The sequence below is a fragment of the Macrosteles quadrilineatus genome, unplaced genomic scaffold (assembly GCF_028750875.1).
Source record: "Macrosteles quadrilineatus isolate MER2022 unplaced genomic scaffold, UCM_ALF_1.0 Scaffold_1__1_contigs__length_201487025, whole genome shotgun sequence".
Taxonomy (NCBI): Eukaryota; Metazoa; Arthropoda; class Insecta; order Hemiptera; family Cicadellidae; genus Macrosteles; species Macrosteles quadrilineatus.
In genome coordinates this window covers 85,747,015-85,764,927 of record NW_026542594.1, presented here as the reverse complement: position 1 = coordinate 85,764,927, position 17,913 = coordinate 85,747,015, and the positions used below count along the sequence as shown (strand labels likewise).

The window sequence follows — 17,913 nt, the reverse complement described above, 5'->3', positions numbered from 1 at the left end:
GACCTGTAAAATGATACCAAACTCGACCATACTCCCTTTTTAAAAATTTTAAGCTACCGGTACCTCAACACCCACTATCCCTTAGGGCAAAATTTTTAAAATTTACCATCATTATTGTAGCCCTTCATATCGAAACAGGTTGCCGCAAGCCGATTTCAAATATCTCAAATAAAAAGGTAAAGGGGGTGCAAGTTAATTTTCAGCCACCCTCATGGTTATTTGGATTTTATGCATTTTAGGGCGCCATTTTGTTATTAGTGGGCCGATTTTCGTTTTCTTTATGTCAATTGTTTTGTTTTGCCAAGACCTGTAAAATGATACCAAACTTGACTATACTTGCCATTTGAAAATTTTGAGCTACCCCTACCCCCAATACCCCTATGGGCAAAATTTTCAAAATCTACCATAATTATTGTAGCCCCTCATATCGAAGAAGGTTGCCGCAAACCGATTTCAAATATCTCAAATGGTTGAAAAGCTAAGGGGGGTGCAAGGTACTTTTCAGCCACCCTGTATATACATACAATACAATACAAATCATCTTTATTCATCAAGTATCTTTACAGCAAATACACAAACTGTGTCACAGAAAGGAAAATATAAACAAAAAATTAGGTATACAAGTAGGGCCTATCCTAAATATTAGATTACAATCATAAATTATAACATAGGCTAACATATTTCTAATCATTTAAATTCCAAAACACTTCTATTGAATATAATGATTTAGATTGCAAATAGTTTTTCAGTAGTTTTTTAAAGTTACTGTAATTATGTTCATTGGAAATATTTTTGGGTAGGCTAAATCAAAATTTTTTGCCAATGAAACTGGCTTTTTCTCAAATGATCTCAATCTGTGTTGTTCTACACTACATGCCTAGTGTTTCGTAAATTGTTAGTTTGATAATCTGAACTTTTTACTTGTAGAATAGTTTCAAAAATGTTATAAATCATAGATGGTCACTATACCCAATTTAGGAAAATATTTTTTAACTCTGAAGGATTCGGTTCTCTGTTTTTTATATTAAAGATAATTCTAAGAGCTTTTTCCTGTTGACGTAGAATTTTGTCCAGGTTTTTTTTGTGATACCACCATATAGCTCTATTCCATAACCTATATGTGAATTTATTAAAGCAAAGTAAATAGTTTTAAGAGTTTCAATGCTTGAGACATGAGACATTTGTCGCAAAGCATAAATACCAGCTGTAGATTTTTTTACCACATGTTTCACATGCTTATCCCAGGTTAAATGCTGGTCTTATATTAGATCAAGGAATTCAGTGTGCTCCACTTGATTTAATTTTGAACCATTAAGATATATATCTGTTTGTAATTTTAATCTTGATATATATATTATTGTTCATGTTGATAATACCGAACAATATTTATTTATCGTAGTTGTCAGGTGATATGTTTCAATTTTTTAATCCTATCAATATATGAAATGAAATAATATTTTATTTCCCATTAATTATATAGGCCCTACATATAATTACATTGTATTTTTTTTCTATACTTAAATATAATACAGCAAACATTACTAACTAGATAACAAAATATAAATTATACTGTAGAAATAAAGCGAACAAAAATGTAAAAAAAAAATAAAATAAAATACCTTTTATAACAAAGGAAAAAGTCTACATAGGCAGAGCCTGTGCTCTCGATAGTAGACTCGAGTTGCGAAATAGTTAATTTAAATGGGAGGTAAAAAATGTATAGGAAAACAAAAAATAATTTGTATAATTTAAAATTTGTATATTTGTCTTGCTTGAAACTGGATTATTAGTGTTCTGGAATTAAATTGACGGTATAAAACTCTTAGTGCAAAATGAGGTAATTTATCAAAATGTGGTGAAGACTGAAGAGGAGAGGTGGATAGTGGTGAGTGAAGGTGGTGTATCAGTGATTGTGTAGTGGAGTGTAGGGTCAACAGTCAGGTCTGCCCAACACGATAATATGGCCTCTGTATCCTCTGAACTCAGTCCTACAAGCCACCCTACAACATGCTTCTTAAATAGAGAGAGAGAGGGTGAATTTAGAATGTTGACATTTTGATATCTGTTACACATGTTACGATAAATGATTTGGGTTAAGTGAAAGCAATTCTTATATGAAAATGATTTTAAAGTTTGTGGAACATTTATACCAATACTAGCTGTACCCGCGGGCTTTGCCCCGTTTAACTTCATATGTGAGCTCGTTCGCATGGCTCAATCACATCCTGGTTGAAGTTCGTTCGCTACGCTCACTCACCTTTAGGTTGGAGCTCGTTCGCTGCGCTCACACGTCCTGGTTGAAGTTCGTTCGCTACGCTCACTCACCTTTAGGTTGGAGCTCGTTCGCTGCGCTCACACGTCCTGGTTGAAGTTTGTTCGCTACGCTCACTCACCTTTAGGTTGGAGCTCGTTCGCTGCGCTCACACGTCCTGGTTGAAGTTCGTTCGCTACGCTCACTCACCTTTAGGTTGGAGCTCGTTCGCTGCGCTCACACGTCCTGGTTGAAGTTTGTTCGCTACGCTCACTCACCTTTAGGTTGGAGCTCGTTCGCTGCGCTCACTTGCCTTCAGGTTAGCTCGTTCGCTACGCTAACTCGCCTCCGGATTGAAGTTCGTTCGCTACGCTCACTCACTTTTGGTTTAAAATTAGCTGTTGTAAAATATTAAAAAAATAATAGTGCTGCACTCTGTTGGTAATCCTTGTAACTTTAATGCTATTTAATATCATAGAACAGAACCAACTTGTTTAATTGAAACAGCTGTTAAGATTCATTAATTCTATTTAAATATGAGTACTCATTAGGTTAACATGGGAAACTCCAGAGCCACTGGGGCGGAGCCCGAGAGTCCGATCAGAATAAAAACCACTTAGTTTTCCTATTTAATGCCTAAAGAATCAGTGTACCAAATTTCAGCCTTCTAGGTAAGTGGGAAGTGGGAGAATTAGTGATGAGTGAGTCAGTCAGTGAGGGCTTTGCCTTTTATATATATAGATTTCGAGAAAAGCGCGTATTGTGGGAATGAGTAATTTTTACAAAAAAATCATCAAAGTTTTTGTACATGTGAACTAAAATAAATTTTAAAAATAACTGCCTAACTGTCAAAACTCCTGATTCTACAAAAAGATCGTCAGTTGAATATCTAAAGTGTTTTTTAAAAGCAACTTTAAGTATTGTTTTCTGCACTACAAAAACAGGTTGCAAGATAGTTTTGTAAGCACCACCAAAAGCAATAATTCCAAAAGACAACAATGATGAACATATGCATAGTATGCTATTTTCATTTCTTGCTCTTCGAGAATATCACTAAGTTGCCTAAATGCATAAATATATATTACGTAATTTATTTTTTAGATATTCAACGTGTTCCGACCAATTCATCTTTGAATAAAAAACAATACCAAGATATTTGTATGAATCAACTTTTTCAATTTTACTACAAGAACAAGAGTTATTGGAATGACTTCCACAGTTATGAATAGTTAGGTTATCAAGTTTGTATTCGGTTATCTTGCGTAATGAAATTGGCATAAATTTTGTCTTAGATATATTAAGAGACAATACATTTTGGTCAAGCCATTTTTTAGCAAACAGAGGTCTGATTCTGCCTTGTTTTTAACCTCCTCCCAGGAAGCTCCGGTTACAAATATTAGAGTATCATCAGCAAATAGGCCTAAAGCTGGGTTTTCCTAGGCGCGGAAGCGGAGAGCGGAGAGAGGAACGCGGAGAGCGGAATCGAGATTAACATGGTGTTCCGCTCCGCTTCTAGGAAAACAGTAACATTAAATTGCCTAAGACAAGTGGAGTCCGCTCTCCGCATTCCTCTCTCCGCTCTCCACTTCCGCGCCTAGGAAAACCCTTCTTAATGTTAATTTTCCATCTGTTTGAATTTTAGAAATATTATTAATATAAATGAGGAATAAAACAGGACCAAGGGACAAACTCTGGACCACACCATACTCCACTGGCAAAACATCGCTTGACACTTCACCAAGTGCAACAGTTTGTAGCCTATCAGAGAGGTAGCTGCTGAACCAAGTGAGCCAGGTGCCGCACACCCCGACAAGCTCAAGTTTACGCAACAATCGACTTCTGTCCACTGAGTCAAAAGCTTTTTTCAAATCTAAAAATATTAACATACTTCGTTTGTTGCCATAAATTGTCTCGTTAATGCATTTATTAATATCAAATAAAGCATAAGATATGTTTTGTCACTCCTGAAACCATACTAATTTTCAATTAAAATTTTCTGTCAATAGTAGTGATAAAAGCTAGTAAAACAATAAGTCAACCCTTGCAAATAAATAAATAAAAAGTTAATGAATAGTGAAACATATTAATGTTGTAAGAAGCATACTATTAAATAATTTGAAATTCATAAACATAACATAGACAACAACCTTGATTAAATGAATCATTAAAATAGTGAATCTAAATAAATTTAAATTCAAAGAGCAAAGTTACCGAACTGAGATCTATAAATATTTTGATAAAAATGTAATTACTTTAACTTAGTAGCCCTGCATAGAGAAGAAAACATAACTGAAAATAACATATAAATTTATCATGAAATTAAAATATTATAAATTTGATTTTGGTAGATTTGTATGTATATTTTGGTAGTATATTTTATGCATGCCTAAAATAAATTAAGAAAAAAATTTTAGTTTTACCTAATTACTTTTCAACATTATCATATTTATCCAATCTGCCTTCTGCTGGATCCGGATGGCGGCTGCTTCCTCGGACATCTTGATGAGGATCTTGCCATTGACGAATCTGCGTAGTGCAGCTTCCCTGCCTTTTTCAGACGTCTGGCCCGTCTCAGGATGGTTTTGTTGAGAGGTGTCAGATGCTCATTGACGTACACCTTCCCTGGACGAAGGGTTGCGGCGATCTCCCTGGTCTCGATGGTCTTCTTGCGCCTCGCCGCTGACAGCCAGGCGTCCTTCGCTGTTCTCAAGGTGAATTGAATGATGATAGGAGGGTGGTCGAGTTTGTCCGAGAACAAACGAAGCCGATGAGCAATGGAGATGTCCGCCCTCCTGTATGCAACGCCGATGATATTGGCTAGCATCTCTAGACAGGTGTAAATGTCTTCCTCCGCAGTTACAGGAATGCTGGTGATCTCCAGGCTGTTGACACGGGTGTACTGCTCGATGTCAGCGAGTTGCATGCGCGTCGTCCGGAGCTCGTCGCGAAGCCGCACGTTTTCCTCTTCAAACTTTGTACATCTCTCTTCCAGATGCTGTTGAGACGTCTCCACGGAGTCTGTGCGCCGGACTATGGTGTCTAACTGCATTTTAAACTCAGACAGCTGTTGTTGAAGAGCTGATACCCTTTCATCTGTGTTGGAATTGATTTTAGTTTTTAGGTCATCTAGGGCACTGAGAAACCATGATTTATCTTCACTTGAGTCTTTATCGAGGGATGACACTGACGAGGCTTCTTCACTGCACCCTTCACCGCACTTCCACGAACGAGTCTTAGTTTAAGTAAAGCCGCGCACACACATGGCGTGGAACGTAGACTTGCAAGCGGTACACTTGGCGGTAGTATCACCGGGCGAACATAAGACGTCGCACTTTCCGCATTTAACACTCATGCTGACTCACAGAAATGAAAAAAAAATTAAATAAATAACATGTGTTGCAAAGTCTTACATAACCTAAAACAGACGGTAATGTAGGAACTGAGCAGGACTAGGCACGCGTTCAGATAAGGTTGGAACGACGAGATAAGAGGTCCTTCCTCATCGGCGCTCGGACCGCAACTGAATCGGATCAAAAAATAAAATTTTGATATATTGAAAAAAAATCATTGAAAATAAATGTTCCCTTTAACAGGAAAGTATCCAACTTTCTTAATGACAAAAATCACCTGACCAAGAAATTATAGGTAATACTTTCTCAAACACCAACTTTTTTATGTATTTTTAATTTTACACACAATTTTGTTGTGTTCTCATCTGTAAGATGAGATATTTTTACAATTGAGATTCCTACTATCGTCATAACAATATTTAGCCTAGGTAGTTTTTACAGAAAAACCTCTGAAATTTATCTCAATTCTGGAATATTTTTGTTGTTGGTTTTTTTTTGAAAAATTGCAGAGGGAAATGGAAAAGACTTATGTGTAGCGTAGCTAAATACAAATCGACTTTAGAGCATTATGCTATGTATAGTATTGATATTGCCAGTCTATGTTATTCCTTGGCCACTAAATCTGTATATCTACAGCTTGCAACTGGGCCCAGACAGGTTTTTTTAGTTTATTGGTACAGTACTGTCTCATTGCAATGCTGTTGTATAACTGATAAAGCCTATTGTAGCGTAGGTTTGTATTACTTAATGGTGGATAAACATCTTGATCCTTGAAGCATTATGTTATTTTCATAGGGCTATTTAAAATGATGTATTCATCAGTTTAAAGCTTGTTAGCATACACTATCTGTTAAGTCCGATCTTATCATTTTCTCTTCTTTATTTCAGAACCACACCACTCATAATGGCACTATCTAAAAAAGAAAGTGAAGAAATGAAGCTGCAAGTGGAAAAAGCCGTTGAGAAATGTGTTGGATTTCATGAATCCACTCTAGTCACCACTGCAATGAACTGTCTTATATCAGGCTATGATAAGAGAAAAACTGCTGGTTAGTTCTTGGCTTTTATTTGACTTTTTATGTGTTTTAATCTTGCTAACTAATGTATAAAAATTAGTGGTATAACGATATACCACAATCTATCAATTTCTGATAGCAATACCTACAAAATATATTTTCATTATGCTTAGTGGTCCAGGATCACTTTGAATTAAATGGTTTATATTACTTGTCCGTAAGTTATCCTATTGTCGTCTTAGGCGACCGGTTTCGGGATTGAAATCCCATCATCAGGCAGTTAAAAATGCCATTTTACTCAAATTGAGGTCGTCAGTAAACACAAAAACACGCACATAAAACATGAAAACACGGATGGACGTTGTACAAATATTTGTCACTGGCCATTACGGAACGCGGCACGGGTAGATGCGTGGTCATGACTGAGGTGTCCTTGCTCCTCTCCCGTTATCTATGGAATGCCGGTTTTTAGACTGCTACGAAGAATTTGAGATCTACAAATCCATAAAGATTGAGCAACAACATATGTTAAATGAACAGACTTCTTTCAAGTCCAACATTATCTCATCTATACTCCAACATCTATGCGTCAATTGACGCAGCAATTAGAATAGGACAACAATACCACCGGAATAAGTCAGTAAACAGTGGGTTAGTACCAAGAAGGTTAATTAGAAAACGATTGAGTGTATGATCCCATATGTAAAGGGATCATGGAACCTTATAGATAGTATAGGAAATGAAAATTCTTGAACCCTATTTAGCTGTACAGTTTTTAATACCAATAAACCCTAATCGACATCGAACCAAGATCCTTGTAGGCCTATAACATATTCAATTCAAATATTTTTATTCATTTGTATGTACATTTTACAATAAATAGTGTCAAATAATAACACAGTTTCAACAAGATAAAAACAGCAAAACATAAGGAATGATTATAAAAACAACAAAAATGATATTATAAATCTAGTAAGATAATGTCAACTAACCTAGCGACTGAGGGAGCTAGAAAATTCTTCAAAGGTTTTAATTGCTAAATTTATTAAAAACTCTTTCAATATAATTTTTAAATTGGTTTGGATCAATTTCTTTTTTAATATTATTTGGAATCAATTAAAAAAATCTATTACCTACATAAGATGGGGTTTTTTCAACAATTTTAGTTCTGTGTGGTTGTATATATTTTTGTTCTTATTTTTGAAATTATAAGCATGGGAGTTTTCTTTTGGTTCCGAATATACTTCTTGTTTTTTTGGAATTATTGATTCATATATATATATATATATATATATATATACTGCCTGTAAACGGTAAAGATTTTTAGGTCCTTAACACGTTTGCTACTGAGCGTTGCATATATGCCGGGTCATTGCCACGGAGATATACAATTTAATCTTACACATAGACCAGCTGTCACTTGGTTAACAGTATACGCAGACCACAGGCAAAAACCTGTTAAACAGTGATCATTAACTTTGTTAACTTTGTATTACTCTGCAATGGTATGTGTAAATAATATATTCTTTTTTTTATATTTTTGATAATGTTTGTAATGTCGCATATTTGCAATGCGCGGTCTATAGCGAAGACCATAAGAAGCGAAATATAATAAATTTAATAGTTGAAATTATAATATTTTTCTTGAAATAGCTCAAACGCTGCATGCATACGACAGTTTATTTTTGTTTATGTTTTTAGGTGAAAGAAATTTAAATACCAGATTTTTCAAGAACAGTTTTTAATTGAACAAATATAAAAGCTTTGTAGGATATTGCTGCATACATACAGTGATGCAGCAAAGTAGGGTAAAGAATAGTTTTTCCTACTATCATACGATGTCACCAATCATCATATCCACCGACCAATCGACGCAGTTGTGCGACAGACATCCCTGTAGACCTGTGCAAAGAATTCAGGGCCTTCAAATAGACCTTTACAAAGATATAAGCGTTGTAATAACATTGGAACCCCGACGAAAATGTGCGACGTCAGTTTATCATAATGTAACTAGGCGTCACATACGACGACAGTCTATTGGTAGAAACTGGCGGTCTCATATGTGCGGCGCTGGTCCATATGAATGACTAGCAGATACGGGGTTGGCGTATTTAAGTAGAAAATGCTTATTGCAGTTATACTCGTGCTTTCCGTTTGTAATAGGAGAGGACTTGTACGTTATAAGAAAATTTGGTTTACTATAATTATAATTTACTGTATACTAAGTATATCACATCTACCATAGCCATAATGTTCTACCACTGCACCTAAAAAATTTTAAAAATTTTAAGTTCTCACAGCTTTTTGTTGCTGCTTGGTTCAAATTAGCTGTTGTCATAAATGCAAAAAGAATTAATAGTGCTACACCCTGTTGGTAAACCTTATAACATAACCTTTTAATGCAATTGAATTCATTGAACCAACTTGTATACTTATAAGGTTAACATGGGAAATTCTAGAGCCACTGGGGCGGAGCCCAAAAGGATTTTTGAGATATGAATATGTAAAATATATGTTAATATGCTATATGTTAATCGGAAATGTGAGCTATCATCATTCCAAATTTCAACCCAATCCAACCAGTAGTTAATGCGTGATTGGACTTCAAACAAACCATACAAACAAACAAACACACAAACTTTCACATTTATAATATTAATAGGCCTATGATAAATTTTGTACTATTGCGGTACCGAACGTATTATAATTAATGTTCTTGACTCATCACTCTGCAGCTTAAGCATGATTCTAACCGCTCTTTTTTGGTCCTTTAAAATGCTATCCAGATTAGTTTTTTATTTGTTTTTTTTTTTCTGAGCCATATAGTGCTTTGCCAAACCAGATATGTGACTGCACATGTGCAAAATATATATTTTTAATGATTTCAAATCACTGTAAAAAGACATTCTTGATGAAGCATGAATTCTGGAATTAATTTTAATTAAAATTGTGTGGACATGTTTGTCCCAATTCAAGTGCTGATGTAGTGTTAAACCCAAAAAATTGGTACTAATTTCTTCATCATATTGTATTGATTATGTGTGTTTCAGATAAGCTTGGTTCACTTTTAGAGTCAAGTAAAGCCTTGAGACTTTCTGATAAAATATATGATGTGTTGGACAACTTGCGCAATAATATGCAGAAAACTCCCCCCTCTAAGAAACGACATCATGAACCAGAAAATCACAACTCAAAAAAGAGTAAGTTTGAAGAAAATGGTGTGACACCATCATCAAAAGAATCTACAAAAGAGAAACAACAAGAGAAAAACTCAAAAGAAGTTAAAGAAGTACTATCTGCTAGCCAGGTACGTTTATGTAGTATTGTGGAGAATAAGCTGCAAGACATATTTTGTAAAATTGATGTGTATTTAACTTGAGTAAATAAACAACTAAACTCAAAACATATCAACAATATACATTAATATTAAACATGTGACAATAAAGCACCAGTTGGTACACTACACTTCCCCCCTTCTTCTAATAGCTGACTACTGTTCGCAAATGATCTGCATGACATCTCCAGTTCATACCATTGACATTTATAAGATATGAATAGGGTCCATTTACCTTCACTATCTTCCCTCGCTTGAAACCTGATCCTAATGTATTTAACACCCAGACGTGGTTATTCTCTTGAAAATAATAACCATTTGATTTGTGTTTGTCCAATCGTTGTCTAACTAATTCTTAATCTAATTTAGTAACTGAATCGGAGATAAGTAGGTCCAGTTTTGTTCGTAGTTCGCATCCAAACATCATAAAAGCTGGTGGTTTTCCGGTTGATCTTTTTGGAGATGTTCTGTACACGAACAAGAAACTTTTCTTGGACGGTTCCTGCATTGTTCTGCGATGCACACATAGGTTCTTTGAATGTTCGAACACACCGATCTGCTAACCCATTGCTTTTTAGGTGATATGGCGTTATACGAGGGTGCTTGATATGATATTAAGGTTTTTGCAGAACGTTTGGAACTCATGAGATGTCAAGTGAGGACCGTTGTCACTGACGATCATTTTCAGATATCCGAATCTTAAGAACAATTCTTCTAAGGCATTGATAGTGGTGTAGCCTTTTGAGGGGTGCTAACTACTGAGTGACGGTGATGTAATGTTAGTGATGTACGTTATGGTACTGTAAAACTAAATTAATTGTGCTGATTCTGCTACCAAAGTAATTGATGAAAGACCTGTTGGGGACCAGAGGACGGAGATCTTTTACCCAGACCGGAAGCTTGCATAGCCAGCTTTGATTTATGCTAATACAACTAATTTATTAAAACTATTCTTCCAAAACTTGTGACCCAGTAAATGACTGTTAATGAAAAGATTGGCTGGTGATTGAACTTCTTAAATAAGAAATAACCAACAATTTACTGAGAAGAACTAAGGAAACTTCTGGGGAAAACGTGTTGCACTAATCAAGTTGAAAATGGTCCGAGCCTGAAGGGCTCGACCAGTAAATTTCCTAATACCTACATTTCCAATGTCGGGACGACCCTTGTAGGTCTCCCCCTTGTTTGCTAACTAGCCTGACATATTAATCTATGTAACTACTATGGTAGTTATTCTAACAACTTATCCATTTAGGTGAGTTAGAGTTTTCTGGACAGTGGACGATCAGTTTTCTTTCCAGACCGTTGTCGACAGGGACGGCCGGGGTCGAAGTGGGAAGACGGTTGGGAAAGGTCGGTGTGGGAAGCCGTTCGCTTGCTCGCGGTGGGCTGACGAGTTCGCCATGCAGCCCTGCCACACGAAGCGCTGACACTATAAGAAATATAGCGTGCCGCTATGCGTCACAGTAGATATTGTAGTTGTTGTCAACATCGGTATCACTTCTAGCCATTTTGATTGTGTGTCTACAACAATCAACCACATTTTACCTAAGAATGGCCCCGCAAAGTCAATGTGGATTCTTGACCAGACTTCTATTGGGACGGTCCACGAGAAGAGTGGCATCTCCGTGTCTTAGGCGCCTGTTCTCTTGACAACCAACGCAATGTTTTGTATGTTCTTCCAGGTCTTTATCTAGTCCAGGCCACCACACTTGAAATCTCGCCTTGCCTTTCATGGCGACTATTCCTGGATGTCCCTCGTGGAGTACTTTCATTACTCTTGGTCTCAGTTTCGAAGGTATTACTATGCGACCGAACCAGAGTAAAATTCCGTTTTCAAAAGAAAGTGCTGCACACTTTTTGTGATAAAGTAAAACTTCTTTATTGTTGGTAATATTTTCTGGCCATCCACTTCTAAGATAGTTTATTACTTTAGCGAGGATTGTGTCTTGTTCCGTTGCTTCTTGCAAGCTCTTTGAGGTCAATGGTAAATACTGAGACCTTAGATGGAATAGATGAGATCCGTTGCAATCTCCTAGGCGTTCTTCGTTTGACTTAATTTTTGATTCAAGAGGAAATCTTGAGAGCAATTTAGCAGTTTTGTTTTCCTTTCCTTCTTGGTAGGTTATGGAATAGTCGTAAGAACTCAATGTCAGAGCCCACCTTGCGATTCTGTTTGAAACAACCTTATGTGTTGGATCATGTTCTCCATCAAGCTTTATTAAAGCTTTATGGTCTGTGCGTATTTCAAAATGTCTGCCATAGAGATACTGCTCAAAACGTGTTACTCCAAAAACTAATCCTAGAGCTTCTTTTTCTATTACACTATATAGGGTTTTAGCAGAGTCGAGTCGTCTTGAAGCGAATATCACCGGCCTCTCAGTCCCGTCCGAATATCTGTGGAAGAGAACAGCACCCAGACCAACCTCGCTTGCATTGGTGGCTAGTATCAGCGGCAATGATTCGTCGAGTGAGCTAAAGTATCTGCTGTAGTTAACAAGTGTGTTTTTGTTTTTTTTTTTCTATTTTCTCATGTTCCATCCATTGCCATCTATCTTCTTTCTTTAGCAGTCTATGTAAGGGAACACACAATGACTGCAAATGTGGAACAAACCTACCATAGTAGTTGATTGACCCCAGAATCGATCTCAATTCTTTGACATTTTTAGGGGATGGCATGTTTTTAATTGCTTCCAAGTGCTCATTTGTGGGATGTATGCCAGTTTTGTCAATCATGTGACCCACGTATTTGATTGATTCTTGTAACCATCTGCATTTTGACATTTGTGCGTGGATCCCCATATCTGTAAAACGTTTTAGAACCTCTCTAACTCGACGTATGTGCTCCTCTCATGTGGGAGCTGTGATTATTACATCATCGAGAAGACATGCAACTCCTTCCAAGTTCGCCAGTACTTGATCCATTTTACACTGAAATGCCCCTTAAATTGCGATTTTAATCCCAAAAGGAAGACGGGAATATCTGAAAAATCCTTTGTGTGTGGAAATAGTTAAATATTTTTGTACGCAAGTGTCAACTTCTATCTGTAAGTAAGCATCCTTGAGATCAATGACTGTAATCTCTTGTCCTCCGGTAAGTTTTGCAGTAATGTATTCAAATCTGGGCATAGGGCAGTTGTCTAAAATCATATATACTTTTTGATCGTGTTTTTTAAGTCAGCACATATGCGTACTGCTCCCAAAGGTTTTACTACAATCACTATGGGTGAAGAACATGTAACAGGCTCCTCACCCGTATTCACTGGCGTCAAGACCTGGTTTTCTACTAACCGCTGGTTTTAAAATAATTGGAACGGTGTCTTGGGTCAAGTGAAATACTACTTTACTAATTTTGATTGTGCCTTGAGAAGGATTGAACACTTCTGGGAAGTCAGCAACAATTCGGCTTTCCAAATCTGTGCTATTCACACAAGTGGTAGTGTTCGGTTGCCGAGTAACTGTACATACTTCAGCACCTGGTGGTAAAGAAAAGGAAGATTGAACTTAAGTACCCAGTCCAATCCGAATAGAAGAACATCATTTTTCTTGACTACTATAAGCTTTAATTTTTTTGAATTACCAACCGATGTCGCCTAGTGTTTCAATTTGCACCCCTGTGTAGGCAGTAAGATTTTCACAGTGCAAAAGTGTTGGTGATCCAATCGATTTCCACAGATTTTCTCCAATAATGCTGTAAGCTGCCCCTGGATCATAAAGCTTTTTCTCCATACGTTTGTTCATTTCAACATTGATCATTTTCAATTTGATTTAACTATTTTGGTCTAGCAACAACCACATTTCCTGCCTTCAAAATGATTATTACCATTACAAGCATTACAAACAGCACCCATAGCAGGGCAATCCTCGTGATTTGCATGTCTCTTGTTACTGCATTTAAAACAGTGTATTCCTTTGTTGAGTTTAAGAACAGGAACGTTTCTAGTATTGATTTGTTCTAAGTCCGATTTTTCTTGTCTTGTGTGGATGTGTCTATTTTAGAGATGGGTCGATTCCTCTTTTTTTCATTCCGATTCCGATACAAATTATTGCAAATAGATTCTCGATTCTTGATTCCAATTCCTTCAATTCCTAATTAGAAAAAAAAGTCGTTATAAGTAAAATAGCATAGAAGTAGCCTAATTGAATAACAAAAATTGATTCTGATTTTTCTAACTCACCATTTAAAAAGTATATTATTTATTTATGACTTTTTTAAACTTTTAATTTAATTCTTCTGATAACTGAGATTTTGCATTTTGTTATTACAAAAATATACAGACTACAATTCAACAGTCCAATCAACTATAATTTATGTAATCTAAAATAAAAAGTTATATGATTGTGTTTACTTATTGAGCGCAGTGATTGAAGTGAGCGAAGCTCTTATACGTAGACTTTTATGCATTTTGTAATACGCAAACTCCTCATAGACGGCTGAAGCAATCATTTTCAAATTTTTCATGGTGGTCTTTATCATATCGGTGAGTGCCAACATCTATATGGCGTTAACAAAATCTCTTAGGAATCCGCCCCACAGGGTCTCAGAGTTTCAATGTAATCCTCATGGAAGCAGTATTTGACATATACGAGGGGGTACCCAAAAATAATCGGAATTTTGTTTAAAATATATACATATTTTTTTTTTTACAAAACAACCTTATCACCTTTTGAGTACTCTCCATTGCACTTTATACACTTATCCCATCGTTTCCGCTTTTGGAAACATGCTTGGAACTCCTCTTCAGTGATGGCTGCCAGTTCCTCCGTTGTTTTTTTCTTGACATCATCCACGCTGTCAAATCAAAGATCTTTCATGCCCCTTTTCATCCGTGGGAATAAAAAGAAGTCGCACGGAGCCAGATCTGGTGAGTAGGGTGCGTGTGGTAGCTTAACCATGCCATTTTAACCAAAAACTGGGCGGCAAAGATTGCCGTGTGCGCAGGCGCGTTGTCGTGGTGAAAAAACCAGTCCCCTGTTTGCCACAAATCAGGTCTTTTGCGACGGATGCTGTTCCGTAGTCTTCTTAAGACTTCAAGATAAAACACTTGATTTACTGTCTGGTCTGGTGGAACAAATTCTGAATGGACAATCCCCTTCACATCAAAAAAACAAATGAGCATTGTTTTGACACTTGATCTGACTTGACGGCATTTTTTTGGTCTGGGTGATGATGCCGTTTTCTATTGGCTGGATTGTTGTTTGGTTTCAGGGTCGTACCCATAGCACCAAGATTCATCACATGTAATTATTTTGGACAAAAATCGATATTTGCTCGATAGTCTGTCGTCGGTCTGCAAGCACAATTTCTTTCACTTTCACAAGATTTTCGGCTGTTCGTGAAGTTGATGGTCGTTTAGAACGAGGTTTGTCCTGAATTAACATGTCACCATTTTTAAACTGAGAAAACCACTCGTACACTTGGGTTTTCCCCATAGCGTCGTCTTTGTAGGCTGTCTTCAACATTTCAATGTTTCAGCTGCCAAGTAGAAAACAAAATTTCACAGCTGCATGCTGTTCACTCAAACTTGCCATTGTAAAAAACGACAAAATCACAAAACAGCACTAGCAAAAACTATTACTGCACGGGGACAGAACACGTCAGGTCAACGCAACAGGCGGCACTGAACTGGCTATAAGCTGCGCTACATGAGCCAAGCGGCGAGAATTTGTACTACGCAAGCTCCGCCCACAGCAGAGCTATTCCGGGAACTTTTGGACACCCCCTCGTAAACAAAGGCATAAGATCAGCTGTTGACTTTTAAATTCAGTCGATCAAGAAATAGTTGATAGCATTATTCCACAGATATGAGAACAGAAACGGTATGTGGATCATAAAATATAATCAAATGACGACATTAGCTGGAATCTTACACTAAGAGCCTTTACATCTTGTTTAGACGTTTATTGACCATTTATTATCCCATTTTGAATAATAAAACAAACATGTTTGCTTTCGGTCCGTCCAACTAAATTATCAGTTGAAGTTGTGATTGAAATGTTCTAAGCTTACTTGGGAAAAGCTTATATAATCTTTTTAGTAGCCTGTAAATTAGCGATGAATTATTGGTTTGTGAATTAGTATATGAATTTTGTCGGGTTTTACAAGAACAGAACCTTGTGTTTCAAAGCAAACAAAGTTGTCGTGTTTACATGGTAGTACATAGGCCTACAGATTTTAAAATAATAGTGTCTTATTTGATATTGTATTTTTTATGCGATAGGCTTGTGACTTGAGAAAAACTGAATTTTTAATATTAGTTTTAATGAAAACCATAAACGTTAACAAAGTTTACATATCATCCATAGGCCTACACAGGCTTCATTGAATAATTATTGTGGATTTTATGATGTGTTAGAAATGCCGCTACATAGCAAATAGTTCGATCTTATCATGATCAACAAGGACCAAGGACCAAGGAAGCACAACAATGTTAGCCAAAACTCGATGGCTTAACCTTCGTCTTCGATCACTTTCCGATTGATTAGTAACATTATTAACGTGTAACAAATCGGTTATGCTGGAGTCAATGCGAATGTGAATGTTAATATAATTTCTGTAATTTTTTTTTTTTAATGTTGACATTCATTAAAATCGAAATCAAGTCAAATTACAAAATTCATTTATGTCAATCTATAAATTTGATATTGTAAAAAAATTTAAAATTGTTTGACTGAGTATTACGGAAAGTAAATAAAGATAAAGATACGTCTTATAACACTTAAAACATATATTTACGCTTATACTGTTACTCACAAGACGGTAAATATACAAAAGATGGTAAGTGGTGATCGATTTCGATTGGACACCCCAATCATCATCAGACCCAATAGACTTAATCAGTTCTTATCAGGCGCTCGTGGAGAGCGGACCTCCTTATCTGTTCATGTCCGGCTAGTTTCCTCGTTGCAAACTGTCCAGCTCATACCTGTTAGTGTGTTGTGTTATTGTGATTTTTTATAATTAATAAACTATTTACGCGGCTGGTGAAATCGGGGATAGCCAAGTGGCGTTGGTGAAAAGTGTTTTTTATACAGTAAAGTGGCTCAGAACATGACAAGTGAAAAGTGCGGTAAATGTGAACTACTGATTGATCAGCAGAAAAACTTAATTAAATGCACGGATTGTAATTCTCCGTTCCATTTAACCTGCTGCAGGAACGCGTCTGGAGATTCTTCGAAGAGGCTGACTAGGAATTCATACAAGTGCGAAGGCTGTGTATCCGAAAACTCATCGACGAACAGCAAGATGGGTCTTGATCGCGATACGGCGACTATACTAGATGCGATAGCCGCGCTACGTAAAGACACTAATGAATCTTTCATCGGGTTACGGAAGGAAAGTTCTGAAATGTGGCAGCAAACACAAAATAAATTAGATAAAGTCGAATGTGATATAAATATCCTAACAACGGGCCTCGGTGAAGTCAAACTACAATATGATGAAGTGAAGAGTAAAATAACAGCTACAGACATAAATGTAGAGAAACTACAGGAAGAAAATATAGAACTACAAACCAAAATACTAGATATGCAGACTGAAATCGAAGAGATGCAGCAATATTCCCGTATAGATAATATCGTTATCACAGGAGTGCCCATGCTTAAAGGCGAAAATGTCTTCATGATCCTAGCCGACATTGCCAAAGTCCTCAATATTAACTTCCACCGGTATGACGTGTCGGCTGCCCATCGTCTTTCAAATAAAATGTCCAAAGGTCGTCCTCCCGTGATTGTCGTGAAATTCTCGTCCAGAACTATTAAATCTGAATGGTTAGACGCTAGAAAAGAAAAGGGATCTTTAAAAGCCAACGAAATCCATCGTATCTTTCCTGATTCGACTGTCTACTTTAATGAGCACTTGACCGAACACTCTAGAAAGGTCTTTAACTTAGGCAGGGATATGGTCAAAGAGAAATGCCTGGCTTATGTCTGGGTGAAGGACGGGCGCATACTCGTCAAGCA

The 17,913-nt window shown here is 36.7% G+C and overlaps 1 protein-coding gene across 4 annotated transcripts in view; it reads left to right on the top strand.

The window, feature by feature from the left end:
- Window positions 1-17,913, top strand: part of LOC128990407 (U4/U6 small nuclear ribonucleoprotein Prp3) — a 116,555-nt gene that overhangs the window by 16,293 nt on the left and 82,349 nt on the right. For all 4 annotated transcript variants that reach the window (XM_054401959.1, XM_054431589.1, XM_054416709.1 and 1 more), the window contains exons 2-3: window positions 6,490-6,650; window positions 9,668-9,924. In XM_054401959.1, the coding sequence (XP_054257934.1) occupies window positions 6,506-6,650; window positions 9,668-9,924 (402 nt within the window). In that variant the 5' untranslated portion in view covers window positions 6,490-6,505. The remainder of the gene's footprint in view (window positions 1-6,489; window positions 6,651-9,667; window positions 9,925-17,913) is intronic.